At 37.2% G+C, this 16,599-nt stretch overlaps 1 protein-coding gene across 2 annotated transcripts in view; it reads left to right on the top strand.

The window, feature by feature from the left end:
* The window catches only part of MAU2 (MAU2 sister chromatid cohesion factor), a 28,228-nt gene extending 18,001 nt beyond the window's left edge, over positions 1-10,227 (top strand). For both annotated transcript variants that reach the window (XM_072404603.1, XM_072404604.1), the window contains exons 14-19: positions 480-529; positions 1,244-1,321; positions 1,984-2,095; positions 3,489-3,579; positions 4,151-4,278; positions 4,923-10,227. In XM_072404603.1, coding sequence (XP_072260704.1) covers positions 480-529; positions 1,244-1,321; positions 1,984-2,095; positions 3,489-3,579; positions 4,151-4,278; positions 4,923-4,997 — 534 coding nt within the window. In that variant the 3' untranslated portion in view covers positions 4,998-10,227. The remainder of the gene's footprint in view (positions 1-479; positions 530-1,243; positions 1,322-1,983; positions 2,096-3,488; positions 3,580-4,150; positions 4,279-4,922) is intronic.
* Positions 10,228-16,599: the final 6,372 nt, after the last annotated feature.

The following is a 16,599-nucleotide window of genomic DNA, read 5'->3' as shown; positions in this document are numbered from 1 at the left end:
GCACATGCCTGTATTCCAGGACTGGGAAAACATTACAATAGGGGTTACCTGGGGTAAATCATTTAATGCATATGACAGACTAGCAAATAATGGATTTAATGGCAACCTGTTAGGAAAATGCACTACTAATTTCCTTCTGAAAATGTTAAAAACACTCATATTGGATCGCTGGTATCAACACCTTCCAAATTACTGACTCTTATTAGGGGAACAGACCAGTAGTTGTGACAAAATTTGGCTGCAAGCTTATTGTATAACTGTTACCTAAAGTATTGGAGCCAGAAACAGCCAAGCTTCTAGCTGAGAATGTAATGACATGTACACTTAATTGTGTCAAAATATAATGGCTACAATTTATGAAACACGACCTGTGATCTTGTCAATGTTCTGCTTACGGAAATGTCATTAAAGATTAGAACATTATAATGTTTATTTACTTTGTGATAACTTGTGTCAATTATGTTTTTTCTCTCTTCTAGCTTTATAGTTTACTGGAACGAATTAACCCAGACCATAATTTTCCTGTTAGGTAAGACACTTTCTATGTTAGAACTATTCGTAGATATTTGCAGTTGTAAGTGACATATCATTGAATAAAATATTGATGCAATACACACCATGTTGTTAAGCATTTTTGCTATGGAGAATATAAATTATTAGTCATAGATCTAAATGATCTGTTAAGAATCAGAAGTGATCATCAAAATTCTTCCAGAGCTTACTTACCTTTGTGATGCTGAAACTGATCAAGAGATCACAATATTGATTAAAGCATCAAAAGCTGAGATGTCATATCATATCTTCTGTAACACATTTACTTCTGCTCCTAGACTTAGTACTCGCCCTAGGCTGCCACTGGAACTTGATGTGCAGTCCACTGTTCTCCTGATGGCTCAGTGTAGCAGGCCACATATTATGCTATAGCTAGGTTATACTTTATAACGTCTTGTAAATAGCTTCTGTGATACAATCCTGCATAGCCACATTGTAAGAATAAATGGTTACAACTGAAATTGTACATGTTATGTCATACCACTGGTGACAAATTCACAAGCTGAATTGGCTTTAGTTCACCTTGGCAAACGTATTAATTTTGGTTAATTGTTCCTGTTTTTAATTTGTGGTAAAAAACACAAATGTTCAATACGTTTATTAAGTAAAATTAGATTACTGCTTTCCTTTTGACTGTTTTGCTAATTGTGTAATAAAATGTTCCAAAAAAAAAATGTTCCTTTTTTTTTAGCTCTCACTGCCTCCGTGCTGCTGCCTTCTACATCCGTGGATTGTTCTCATTTTTCCAAGGCAGATACAATGAAGCAAAGTAAGTGATATAAGGAAAAAGACAGGGTTATAATTTAATGTGTAAAGTGTCCACCTCTACACAGATGACACTCCATGCAGCTCTTACCTTTGCAGCACTAGGTTCCAGGTTTGAATCTCGGCCAGGACACTACATGCATGGAGATTGCAGGTTCTCGCCGTGTCTTCGTGGGTTTCCTCCGGGTACACCGGTTTCCTCCCACATCCCAAAAACATGCAGTGAGGTTTATTGGCTTCCCTCCAAAATTGGCCTTAGACTGTATAAATGACATATGCCCATGGTATTAGATTGTGAGATAGTTAGTGACACGACTATGGACTTTGTACAGCGCTGCGTAATATGATGGCGCTAAATAAACACCGTGTAATAATAATAATCTGTCATGAAGTCCTATGACAGAACCACAGGTAAATCATATTTAATTATTATGACAAACTGCTTATGTCTTAGCTATTATTCCTTTTGAAATTTGCATGTTCACCAAAACTCAGTCTCCCACATTTTAGAATGCTACACTAGTGCTGCTTGTTTTCCTTTTAAATTTCACAGTTGATAAAGGATTTATTTTTCTGGATTTATTACAGATTAAAAGCAGTGGTCATTCTTGGTGGAAAATGCTTCACCTCATCCTTGGTTCACTGTAAATGTTTTTTCTTTTTCAGGCGATTTTTACGTGAAACATTAAAGATGTCAAATGCTGAAGATCTAAACAGACTTACTGCATGTTCTTTGGTGCTCCTTGGTCACATCTTTTATGTCCTGGGAAATCACAGGGTAAGAATGTTTCATTTCATTGGTCATTCCCAAAGTGTTTTAAACCAAATCTCTAAGATTTATCATGCTAATGCCAATTCTAAAGGCAGGTGGGGACGCTCATTCCTTTGATTGCATATCACCAGTGCACCACCACAGCTTTTCGACACCAATGTGTTAACCAGTGACCTTATGTGGCCCTTGAATAAAACTTTGCTTTTCCAGATTAAAGGAATGTTTTGGTGTCCTGGTGATATGTGATTAAATTAAAGCTGGTGCACCAACCCTCTATATACCACACTGCCCTCATAGCAGGACCTTTGTCATTAGTACTATATTGTGTGCAACTGGGACTTTTCCTGAGCTCTGCTCTGTCCCTGTCTTCAGTTGTTTCCTCATCCAGGGTTCAGATGAAAAACGCAAGTGTCCTTTTCAATACATATTATGTAGCTATGATCCACTGTTAACATTAGGCCTGTTCATATGAGTGAAGGTAAAACTGACCTTAAGATAATGGAGGTTTTACCTGATGTGGTGATAAATAAGTTTTAGTATTTACCATCTGCATTTACACATTACATTACATACAAGCCTTAAGCTAAAGTTGCTCCACATGTTTGCTGTACATTTGGTGATACTCTGCACACCACTCATGTAGAGAATTGCCATTTGAGTAGTTGTGGAATGCCACAAGTCTGGCTATTCTCCTTAAAATAAGAAGATACTTTCATGTGAAGAAAATACTGTTTACTGGATTAGTATTTACACCATTTTTTGCATGCCTCCTGTGGAGTTTAATATATGCCTGTTTGCTTACTGGAGCACATAAAATTTCCTGGTCATCACCAGTAACAGAGCTTTGCAAACACATATCAGTATACATTATGTATTGAGTTGCTGCCATATGATTCACAATAGTGCTGTTTAATAACCAGATGTCCCTATTGCATTGACCATTAAACATGTTTGTCTGGAAACATCACCTGGAGTGGTTAGATTTTCAGCTTGAGTGATACACAGTCCAGAAAACTAATATTCAGTGACTCACCCAAATAAATTGAATCCGTATTGGTCATCGCTCTTGACAGACATGCTCTGAGAATAGAGAAAGGTATAATTATTCCAATAGGACAGAAAGAACTTCATGTATATGCAATTAATGAATAACCCAGCCCTCTAGTATAGTTATAAATAAAACATCCATTCAAGTGTTTAATGTAAAAGGCTATTGTGAATCATCTACAGCTTTGTTTCTTTGACCTTCCCAAACAAGGTAATCAGGATGGTGCCATTCCTGCAGTTAGACTCCATAAACAAAAACATGTATTTTCTGTTTGCTTCTGTGTCAAAAGTACCTTATGATGTGTAGATCTGTAAGTTTTTGTACTGCATCCTTTGTATTTATTTCCATTAGGAGAGCAACAATATGGTTGTCCCTGCCATGCAGCTGGCCAGCAAGATCCCGGACATGTCTGTGCAGCTCTGGTCCTCCGCTCTGCTAAGAGGTATGGTAAAGATGTAAAGCCTATATATTATGCACTGCCTAGATTACATTTTCTTACTGTACATAAATATACCAACACCTATTCATCAGCACTATAATAAAATTGAAACTTTGTAAGATATATTGCTACATGCCACTTGCTGTCTAGTAATCCTGATAAGGGTCTGTAGATGATCAAAAAGGATTCCTGGTGTAGCATAAAATGGCTGACAGAAAAATAAGATAGTATTACTCCCCAGAGTATGTGCCTCTCCAGAAAAAGATCTCCTGGTGTCTGCTTTAGTGTATTTTTTCCATGTAAACTTGGTGGCAAATATCTGTTATTTCATAAATATGGAAGGATGTTTACTCTCATGTGATTATCAGTCCCTTTCTATAATGTATTGTGTTCACATATTTTTTTTTTTTAATTTGTAAATTGTTCCCCTTATACATCTTCATATAATTGTAAGAAAATGAGGACACCATTGCTACCACTGTGGTAAAGAATTTACTAAAGACCCATAGTTAATCTGTATAGCTCCTGCAACATTTTCTTTTTACCCAATATTTGTTTCTTTTGTGACATATAGATCTAAACAAGGCGTGTGGAAACACCATTGACGCCCATGAGGCAGCACAAATGCACCAAAATTTCTCCCAACAGCTGCTCCAGGATCATATAGAGGCTTGCAGTCTTCCAGAACACAATCTCACAACGGTTAGTGTTACAGTCGTTATTGTTCTTTGCTTGTGTACTCAGAAAAAAAGCATTCTGAAGGACACCTGTTGCCTGCTTTTTATTCAAATACATTGAGGTTAACAGTTATGACTACTGGAAAGCTGATGAACATTCTATTGACTATGGGAGAAATATGAAGATGATAGGAGTCATCAAATTTATTTTTACAAACTTATAAAAGTAAATGGACTTAAGCTGACAATCTGAATCCAGAGATCAATATCATATGGCTATCGTATTAAAATGCAATAGAAAGGAAAATGTATCCGCAGTGCTCTGGTATAGTATGTGGTATCCATTCTTTAACGAAGTAGGATTGACGGCCAGACTAAAGCTGAGGAATCTAGGCAAAGTGTTATATCAAATTTGCTACTAAGGATTGTTTATTTTTTTTTTTTTTGCTTATTATCCACTATAAGCTTTATTTCCTTTTAAAACAAAACATGGCAGATATATATTCATACAGTCTTTTGTCTCTCCTTTCCTTTTTTTATTTTTTTCTGGCTTATACAATTCATTGTTCTTGGTATAGATTACAGACCTACAGTCAAATGAAATCTTTTGTCAGAAGGATTTACCTTAAGCTTTTCAGTGTTTAATCATGTTTTTTTTATTTCTTCCAGTGGACAGATGGGTCACCACCTGTACAGTTTCAGGCTCAGAACGGACCTACTACCAGCTTGGCTAGTCTTTTGTGAAAGCTAACCCCATAAAAACAATACTACGAACTGATCCAGCACTCACTGAACAGGATTCTTCTGTGTGTCCAGAGCTAAGGAGGGTCAATACCTGCAAGAGAATGCACAGTACATTTGACTTCAGTTCTGGAAGTGAAGTGATGTCGTGGATGTCATGCCATCAGACAGGAAGGAATTTCTAGGGTCCTGTGTTCAAAGACTCCATGTTTTGGAGACCGAGCTACATGCTGCATAATTCTGACACTCCCCTTGTCTGCAAGCGATACTGGCTCCCTCCCCAAGTGCATGGTGCGTGGCAAAGGTTATACCTTCCCTTTTGCACGATAAGGGGTAATAGAATTTGGAACAATATTTTTTGTGCTATATTTAATATCTGCCTTCAGCTTTGTTTCCCTTTATGGAATAGATTTAACAGAGAAGGGCATTTTTAGATTTTATATTCATAAATATATATATATAATACTATCAATGTTTTAAACTTTTTTCTGCACACAAATACGGTTTTTGGGGTAGTTGGAATGACTCTTTCCCTCTCCTCCATTCTCCCTTTTGGATAAATTATATTTTCTTGGGGAATGGTTTTAATATTTGATATAGTTTTGTAGGGGATCATCACATTACCCTTTGACTGCTTGGACAAAAATGGCTGACAAATGAAACCAATGTGTTGATATTTAGCAGTTTAAGGCAGTTGGGGGACAGCTTTTTTTTAATTTATCAGCAGATGATATGTTAAAGCCTTTTTGCTTTTATTTATCATGCAAATACTAGTATTGTACCCTAAAGAATGTTAATCTAATTTCAAAGTTCCCTTTGTTTTTCCATTCCATACATAAAAGAAATCCGTACCCATATTTCCAGTACTTGTTATTGTGGTTTCCATGAAACAGCCATTGTCACTCTTAACATCACTACGTTTGCAGCAGTATATGAATTAGACCCCAGTTTTTAGAACACAGAGGATGAAGTGGTGTCATTTGTTTTCTATTCTCGGCTATATCTTCTGGCTTGTTAACGATACTACTAGTTATGTATTTTAACATTTTTAGCTGTACATGATATCACTGAGGAGTAGAAATGTAATATTATCAATGGTTTCTCCATTTTATTTAATATATTTAATGTAAATGACCCCTTGTTTAACAGCCATTAAAGCTCAAACTCTATTTTTCAGAGAAGATGTAAGCTGTGCCTCCACTGGCTTTTTTTTTTCTAAAGTTGTCACTCTCAGAGCTACGGTTTAAAATTACTTTTAACTTTATCAGTAAAATTCTGGTTCTGTCAGTTTGCAGACCGTGGAATTCCATAATTTTTAGCAACTTTTGTCCAGCCAAGTAGGAACCATTTAGTATGACAGGATTTTATGTTTTTAGGTACATTGGGCCAAATGATATCTCCTCAAAAGTGTTCTCTCTTGCTTTTGTCAGTGGGTGAAAGATTATCCCCTCCTCAGTACCGTTGTGTTGGAACTGGGATTCCTGTGTGACCTGACAATGTTACTTCTTCATGTAATCTTAAGAAAAAGACTCTAGAGGGCCAGGTTCAGGAAATGCTGACCTGTGAGATAAAAACATTTTGTGTCATCAGCCTGCTAGTGAATTATTCATGGGAATTTATGGATAATATGAATTTACGTGGGGCTAGTCACTTAGTTTGCATTTTAACCAGACAGATGGTGTTAGAACTGTGTTGCAGCTGAAATGTCTCAGCCAGAGTCTAGAAGTGCTGTGTTGATTTGTAAGTGGATGAAGCCTTGCCCTACACCACAGATATTTGTTATAATTCTACCTAAAGGCACGGAACTGTTAAATGTTTAACACCCCAAACTTTGCAAATCATCCTAGAACTGTTAGCCTCTTGTCCCTGCTACACTGTTAACTCTGTCTGACTTGTATTATGTATGTTGAAATGTTACATGAGACTATATAGAGTCCTCTAACAGAGATTTCTCTTTTCCTGTGGAGCATTCAGTCTTCAGCTTCATGTCTTTAAAAAATGTACACGTTACAGCATGCTATGATAGCCTATCATATGTACAGACAGCCTACAGGGCATGCCAGTAACTATAGTTTACAGCAACTGGATTCTGTATTAAGGGAAGGTAGAAATGTGGTCTATCACAGATTTTTGCAGCCATTGTTCTAGTACAAAGTTGAAAATGACCTATATGCTGGAAGCATTGCCTTTAATGAAATTTATGTCTGTAGGACTCTGCTTTTTTTCTATGTGCAGCTCACAGTATTTAAATTGTGTTTAACATAATAGGATTTTGGCTACATAAATTGAAGCATTAAAACCGGCCTGAGCAAATGTTTATAATCCAGGTAGACTGTATACGATGATCAGCCAAAACAAAAACATTTTTTAAAAAGTCTGATTTGTGCCACCAAAACAACTTTGACCTGTTAAGGCATGGACAAGATGACAGGATCCATGTGCTATCTGTCACCGAATTGTTAGCAGTAGTTATTATTATTATTACACCATATTTTTATAGCGCCATAATATTACACAGCGTTGTACAAAGTCCATAGTCGTGTCACTAACTGTCCCTCAAAAGAGCTCACAATCTAATGTCCCTGCTATAGTCATATGTCATTAATGGAGTCTAAGGTCAATTTAGGGGGAAGCCAATTAACCTAACAGCATGTTTTTAGTTACACTCCCTCCTCAAGCCTGCTTTCATCCCATATAATATCTCACTGCCATATCTTTCCCAGGTAAACAATGCACCCAGCCATATACATTATGGAAAAGAAAACCTGATTAACCTGACCAGGCTACCTTCTTCCATCAATCATTGGGCCAGATCTGATTCCTATATGCCCATTGTAATCACTTTCAGCAATGGCTGGGTCAGCATAGGATCTGACTAGTGTGCAGCAAGCAGTGATGCTTAGAGTCCCCTTTACCCTTTTCTCATTTAGGTTGTCAATCTTGGTACAAAAGCATGGTCTGGAGATGGCATAACTTTCATTCTTCTTTTCTTCTTATGTATCAATGAGCCTTGGGTGCCAAAGAACCTGACCCTTTGTCCTTTCTTAGACTTCTTTTAGCAGATCCTAACCACTGCATATGGTAATGTAGTGGTTTACAACATTTGTATTTTTTTAACATATACTCATTAAAGAGTGACTAAACTCAAAAACGGACAAAACAAAATAAAAAAATACACTTACCTTCAATCCCGCAGCGCAGTCAGTCAGTCCAGAGGTCTCTTCCATCAGGTCCCATGTCATCCCAGTATTCGGCTCGAGGCGCCACCATCTTCCCCTCTTTCTCCGGGTTCTTGTTACTAGGTCACCCAACCTAGGTTCGGGATTGGGTGATGTAGTTGGGAAAAAAAAACATTCTGATCTCACTCACTTTTTTCCCCTTTTGACGAAAGGGCTTCTGCGCATGCCTGAGCACCCAAGAGCCTCCTGGGATGCGTGACGTAGGTATCCAGGGAGGCTTTGCACTGCTATTCATTCTCGATCACCTAGGCGATCGAAAATTAGGGGGCAGTGCTGCACCCTTTTTTTTTTTTTTTTTTTTTTATAAAGGGTGTTGCACTTAGAAAAAAAAAACTTAGAATTTTTGGGTTGTCTACCCTTTTATGTAAAGTGAAAATTCTGAGTTTAGGTACGCTTTAAGTTTACCATACTTTTGGTACATGTATTACCTGAATACAGATCACGTTACAATAGTGGTCATGTAACTTAGTCTGAGGACGTCTGTAAGTCCTTGAAGATAGGTGAGGTGAGAAGTCACCTGATGTCTGACAACTTCTGTTCTCCAAACCTCCTGACTCTATATTGACAGCAAATTTACTCATTTTGCTAAGCTGTAATGCTTGTGTTACTGGCCATGAAGATTCAGATTTGAAACCATGTGACTGCAAATTACACTTTACATCACAGAAAAGAGAATTTAAAGAATAGAGCAATTGTTATAGTTTTGTGAATTCAGCCCACTGCCTACATAAAGCTTGGGTCTACACAGACGTTTTTAAAAACACATGTCAACGTTTGCTACTGCGTTTATATGTATTTTTATGCACTTTTATTAGCGTTCTAAAGCTTGCCTTAAAAACGCTGGAAAACACCTATGCCGCGTTACGTTTCAAGCGCTTATAAATGCGGGAAAACACCACACTGAAATCAAGGGAAGCATTTACCTGCAATTTCCAACGTTAACCCTGCATTATAATTTTTTAAACTTTGCAAGCAACATTATGGATAAGGCTCATAAACATGCCTCAAGGAAACGTCCTGGTGTAGATTAACCCATTGGAATAGATAAGAATTTCAAACATGGGCTTTTAAAGCCTCAGGTTAAACGCTGGGGAAAATGAAGGCTTAGAGACCTGTAGTTAAAGCAGATCCATTGCAAAAAAAAACCCTGCAGTAATAGTAAATATCCAGCAAACTATTCTCTTGATTTTTCCTTTCATGCACTGCCACAGTGGTTTATTAGCTTTGGTATCAACACTTCCAAGTGTGTCAGATGCTTGTAACCCTTTGTTTGTAACCCTTGTTTGATATTGTTCTAGTTTCTTGAAGAACGGGGCAAGGAGGCTTCAAGAGTCATCCTGTGACAAATGCACAGCTAAGAAAGGTTTATGTCGGTTAAAGCCAACATGCATATATTTCTTACCTAAGCATCCTTGCTTCTCTTTAAATACTGTGAAGTACAATAGCAAACAGCATTCATAGTTCTAATTAAGTATATGAAAGGCTGCAAATCAAAGCTCATTGCACATCTATAAAAAAAGGAAGCAAATGCCTGTATCTTTACTAATATAGGTCTAGCATGGGTAGATGCAGACTCGTCAGATTGCACACTGGCCAAGATCTCTGCACTTAAATTTCCAGATTTGTTTTCCTGATGCAGTTTATATGATGGGATTTCTCTGCCTGTAAAGCCATGAAAACAGCCAGAAATGCCAAGTAGGTAAATGGCTTTTTATTATCCTGGAAGTAGCCCTTGATGTAGACAAAAAGGTCTTCCCAGCCCATTAATTAATATTAATTTGCTGTGTTGTAGAAATGTATGATTATTTTTTTTTAAGCAAGGAATCTAGTAGGAGCTGTACTCACTGAAGAAACCAAGACATAGACAACTCAAACACACTTCATTTATTGCCTCATTTTTTCCAGTTATTGCCACTGTTGACAGACTTTTTTATCTGTCTATTATTGTTTACTTTTCTCTTGTTTGGAATAAAACATGACTATTATTTTATTAATCTTGTCTTGCGTTAACTGTGTTCATGATAATGTAAAGAGTGAATGACCACTGATTACCACTTTCATAAATTGACTTGAAAATAGGATGTAGTGAGGCTGCAACCCTATTAACAATATAAAGTTCTCAATACAATCTACCTGTCAGTGCAAGTAATTATATACCGGTTGACATGTATCTACACAATCTGCTTACAGAATACGTAATGAATATAGGTTACAAATTTGAATTGTTGCTTTCCCAAATACTGTAAGCTAATGGCAGTTCAGTTTGCAATGGGGCCTTTATGAGTGAAGTCAGCTAGGTTGCAAGATATTTTTGTATTTTCACCTTGTGAAGACATATCTGCTTTCTGTGGTCAGTTTGGAGAACCCATCTCCTGTTTATTAATTGGCACAAATAAAACACTAAAATTAGAACATTCTCCTTACATAGACCAGGTTAAATGTGTGATTATACTGTCATTTTCAACATCCTCCTTTATACAACAGAAGATTTACCATAGACTTGTCCTTAATGTGTGTAAAAGTTCTCATTTATCCAGGTCATACTTCATGTATCTAGGTCAAGTTTATGTATCATTAATTGGTCACATTCAACTTGGTGGACTTTCTGTATTGTTAAAAGACATTTTACCAATCATTAACGGGGCTTCCTTAGTTTTTACCTGTGGAAGTCACTTGGCCTTAGAACGACCATTTAGATATCCAGCATTGTTAGTACCTGTGGTTTACAGAAAACCAAGGTCACCAATGCCTATCCAGCTCCATATCTACAAGTGTTAAGTCCATGTTGTTTGGTGTCCAGTACAACTATCTTGTTTGAAAATAGGTTTGTTAAAGAAGGACCTCTGTGTGAAATGGATGTTGCACAAGCCATAGATCTGCACTAGAGGCACTTTAATGAACACAAACTGATGCACACAGTTTCATCAATGTGCTTTCATTATGGATAGAACTTTGGTAACTGTCTCAAATCATATCAAGGAGCTATATTTTCTTAATCCAGAAACTACTGCATCCTTTATTATTCTAATAAACTACATTAAAGGGATTTAGTTAAATTTTTTTATTAAGTACATAAAAATACAACATTTCTTGGGTTACATTTATTATCCACAGAACAACTTTGCTATGGAGATAAAAAGAAATGTATTCTGTAGTTTATATCTGTAGCAAGCAGCTTAGAGTGAGAGCACGGTGATCACTGCCACCCAAAACATAGGTGTGCTACTGACAATCACCAGATAAAGAAAAGTTTTTACAGCCACCTCAATATTACTTATGTTTATATAGTGCCGACATATTAAGTAGTGATGTCACTAACTGTCCTTTAAAGGAGCTCACAATCTGATGAACCATTTTTTTTTTTTTTGGAGGGGGGATGATGTAAGAGGAAACCCACACAAACACAGAACCCTTAGCTGCAAAGATGAGTGCAAGCCACAGTACCACCAATCTAAGATACTATATTTATATTTGTATGTTGCTTTGTAGGCTGAAAAAACTGTGTGTGAATAGTGATACTGGAAAATGCTGACCATGCGAATAACCTCACACATTGAACTAGGTGCAATACATATGGAAATATTACACATGTGGGTGGTTTTGATAAATGTGCCAGAACAGTAAATTTCCTTAGGCTTGTCCTGTTCTTTTGCCCCCACAATAGCCAATTGGAATCAGATTTCCAGTGCAAATATTTACTAGGGCACTTTTGCTGCTGGAACAATTATAAACCAGTTCTTCTAGGGTAGGTTTCTAAATTATCTGTAATGAAGGCAGTCTCTTTCTACATGAAAAAAGTTTAAAAAATAGTTCCATAAAAAAGGGTAGGAGACTAATCATGAGCAAACCAATGCGTGAAATATAATGAATCAAATCCTTTTTAGATTTACATACCAACCATATCGATAAAACTTTGGACATCCATTTGTGACTCCTTCATTCCTTTTAAACTAGACAACCTAAATGTTCATCATAACTTTCACATCTCTGTTCCTCAGGTTTCTAAACGGTTTGTGTACTTCAGCTTCTTCAGTTTTATCTATTTGCAATGATTTCCTTCTACTGCAGGCTTTATTTATTTATTTTTTTAGACGGCATGTTAAAAGCAGTTTTGTACATCGATTAATGGTGTCCTCCTGCTATTTGGAAATTGATGTTACAGTAATGTACTAGAAATAACTTGGGATATTGCCCTCTTAGGAATGGGGGGGGGGGGGGAATGTATTGAAATTGCATTTTATAGCCCATTCTACCATGTTTAAAGCAAGTTTAATTTTTCTGTCACATCTGGTTTGTTTTTGTACATTTGCATATGTTTTTTTTTTTTTCTTGGTGGTATCAAATTAAAAATATATTTTTGTATATTCAATGTAAGATTGAACAAGGTGCTGGAAACATTTATCAGGGATTTTGGTCTATATTACCTTATTAGCATCACACAGTTGCTGAAGATTTGTCGGCTGCAAATCCTCCAATCCATCACATCCCAAAGGAGCTCTATTGGGTTACGGTCTGGTGATTGTGAAGACCATTTGAGTACAGTGAACTCATTGTTATGTTCAAGAAAACAGTTTGGGATGATTTAAGACTCATTATTCTGCAGATGCACTTTCACCATGGGCGATTCAAGCAGGCGGTTATTCCAGAGGGCAATATCCCTTCTGCAATACCAGTTCTTACCTGCTTGATCACTGCCCAAATGTCAAATTGTGCCGGGCATGCTCAGCAATGGTTGCCAAGGTAACATGGGCAGGTTAATCAAGATGGCCGAAGGAAGATGGTGGCGCCCTGCGACAGAACAGTGACAGGTGACTAATCACAGGTTTAGTTCTGCCTTGAAAGCACCCTCCTGTAGTCTTTGTTTGGATTCTTCTGAGGTGGTTCCCTCCTTTTTTCTACAAATAACTTGCTATATCATTTGGCTTTTGCACTGCCAGCATTTTGTAAAATTTCTGATATCTTGTCTATGTATGTGTTGTTGTTTACCTGGATTGTATATGAATTTTAATGCTTGGAATCGGCCGTTCCTTTCTACACTTGCTTTAAATTTTATTGGAGTTGGGCTATTTTTTTCAGCTGCTCAGTGTTACAAGACATTCCTGTGTGCCTCAAAGAAGAATTCTCTTCCCCAGAGAAAAGTTATCCTGAAGGAGTATTATCATCTGTTGGATGGTTTGCCTAATTCAGACAAGATCTATATGGACTATACTAACCTGCAATACCTTTAAACTGCCCAGTAACTAAATCCATGCATGTTTGTAGGCCCTTACCCTTTTTGCACTTTAACTTTGTATACACCTTTAAACTTGGATCCCCTAAATCCAGAGGCAAATGCTATCTCATTCTCTTTCAACCCCCAGTAGTCTGAAGACACCACCGTTAGAGTTTGCTATCCCAGCCTTTTGATATTTGGTCCTAATCTCAGTTCAACAATCACATATTTTCCTCCAGGTAAGACTCTAATACATTATCATCTGTGCCATGTGTGCCAAACAAAATCTCCTAATGACGGATCTGCTGGGCCTATTCATTCACTTCTCGTTTCTAGATGAATATGGTGCAAACTCTCCATGGATGTTAGATGTTCCCCATTCCAGTGGTTGTCTGAATAGTGGTACGTAATTTTTTGAGATGGCTTACTTTGTTCTTTTTCCCTAACAGCCCATAGTAGCTGCCCTGGAACCTGTCTTTATCTGGGAAAATTTTAAACTGCAAAATAAATTTAAATGTGTTCTCAAACTCTTGAAAAGCACTGGGGATAAAATATGGCTAGGAATATTTATACTTTTATACCCTCAATGAAGTTAGCTTCTGTGCTACCAAGTTCAGAGAGCTGAAACCACTACCACTCAGGTGACAGCTCCAGTTTGTTCCTATGTCTTTTTCATGCCCTCTGACTTTTCACTCGGTTCAGACACTAAGATTACCTGTCATTTTGCTACCAATCACTCTGGTTGCCTACTTCAGATGTCCATGGGCTGCACCCTGTGAATGATTTGCATCAAGTTGCCCCATGTGGGAAGTTCTGGTGAAAACAGGGCTGCTTATTATTCCCTCAACTCCACGGGGGCTCATGCCATGTTTGAGCTATATACAAGGTGTCTGAGGTCTGATAAGTCTGTCCTGCACAGTAAGAGATAAAGGATAACCCAATTTTCTTGGCCACCAGAAAACCAAACAGTAGGTTCAGTCATACAAACTTCATACCCTCTTGGAAAACTAGATTGTGAAGAGTTTCAGGTAGCACAAAAGTGAGATTTGAAAGTTAGAACTAGAGTACTGAGAGATCAGGAAATCGAACTTGTAACTTGTGGAGGCAACTTCACCCCATGACATCATGACCTGACATTAGTCATGTGCCAGTTATCAGAAAAATAGATAGTTGGGGAGGGGCCTGAGAGACAACTTTTAGACTGTTGCAGTTTTGTAAAGTGGCCTTAAAGGTTTTTATGACTAATAAGACTTGGCCTATCTCTTTAGTACAGGAAAAGCACCAAAAAGGGATGAAAGCAGAGGACTCCAAGAAGCTTAGTTTGACTTGAGGTCCTGAGGGAGGTGGGTACATTTGCCATATGTGACATACTTGATTATGTTGTCTAAGGCAGTACCAACAAGGTTTAAGTCATGAAAGTAAACCCAACTATTAATTTCTTAGAAGTATGACATGTGGACTAACATTTAAAAATCAAAAGCATACAACAAATACAGTGGGATGCTTAAGTAGCAATTACATGCTGTGAGAAGGCCTGCAATGTTAGCAGTGTGAGAAAAAGTTTTAGAGCAACCGATTATAATATAAAGACTTCTGCTTTATCCAGTTACAGCCTAGGTCAACCCTCAAATGTAGATACCTATTAAACAGATAAGGCTGGACACAGAAGCCCAGGGAACCCAGAACCCTCAGGGTAGACTCCACACCAGACAGCACAGTTACAAACCCTTTTTGAAAACTCAACTTATGGATTCCAGTATATCCGGATTTGAAAATTGCGGGTCACATTAAGGAGCAAAAAATGTCAACACTGTTGTAATCAGGAAAGAAAAAATACTGTCAATATGGGATTTAGCAAAAGAGATGGTGGTCTACCTCCTAGGACTATAATCTACATTTGAATAGTCATGTCCTGTGCAGAATAATATACACAATTTTTTTTATGTTCTGCTTAGTTCCCATCCTTAGATTAGATAGCTAATACCTTGCATTCACTGGTTCCATTTCTGCCCTTATCAACACGCTAATGAAACTTTTAAATTACATTTTCCCCTTTTTTAATTACATACCTTATTTTGGATGTACTGACATCATTGCTGGTTTCCTGTGCTCCTGTATGCAAGATAATGGCTGGCTGCAGGAGTTGGCGGTGTGCTTGTACATTGCTTGTGGAAAAAAAAAAAACACAGCACCCTGCCTATATGTGATGCTAAGCTCTAAATTATTGGAAAGACTAAAATCTAATAAATGAAAGAGGCAGTGTACAATCTTATTCACATAATCAGGTGGGCTGGTCCTTAGGGCAAGCAATGGAAAGGGGTTTTACAGTGGGAGAAAGTAGACCCCAACCATACTTGCAATCCAACTAAAGACTGACTGTCCTTATAAACACACAATTTTGTATATACACTACATAAAAATAGTAGTATAAAAAAAAACAGATACAGAATGAATTATCTCTACAAAGGAGATTACCTTTGACCTTTAGTCTTCTAAAGCACTATGTATAATAAAAAATACAAAATGTTTACTTTTATTTTCACTTTTTCTGTAACCTTATATTGCTGATATCTTCAAGCTCCTTTTAGCAATTTTTGGTCATATTTACTTGTTTTCTTCTGTACATCATTGCTTCCCAAAAGTGACAAAACCTATACAATGGGCCTCATTAATACCAGAGAAATAATTCATTATAACAGCTGCAAATTCATAAAAAATAATTAGATATACTTTTTCAACTACTAAGTAACTAGACTACAGGAGGGAGTGGCAACAATAGGAGCCAATTAGGTGTGATGTATGAATCACACACAGCTCAATCACAGTTCAATCACAGGCTGGGGGCAGGCATTAGAGAGAAAATGGGTCACCAAGGAAGTTTCACTAAAGTAGATGTACTGTTTTTTAGGGACACAAATAACACTGGGGAATGCTTTTTTGTTGAGTTAAATCTTACATTTGTTTTTACTAATTTTTGGGTGGTGAATCCAGAAATGACCCCAGTTTTTTGCTATCACATCCAGTTTTTTACGATACAGGGTACCCTCCATATTTGTCAAATACAAATTTTACATACAATGAAAAAATAATGAAATAACTTGAATGTACTGTTTATTTCTTTTGTTCATACAAATGATTTATTGTTACTCTGACA

The sequence above is a fragment of the Pyxicephalus adspersus genome, chromosome 3 (genome assembly GCF_032062135.1).
Source record: "Pyxicephalus adspersus chromosome 3, UCB_Pads_2.0, whole genome shotgun sequence".
NCBI classification, from domain to species: Eukaryota; Metazoa; Chordata; class Amphibia; order Anura; family Pyxicephalidae; genus Pyxicephalus; species Pyxicephalus adspersus.
The sequence above is the reverse complement of the archived record's forward strand: the minus strand, read 5'-3'. Positions and strand labels throughout refer to the sequence as shown.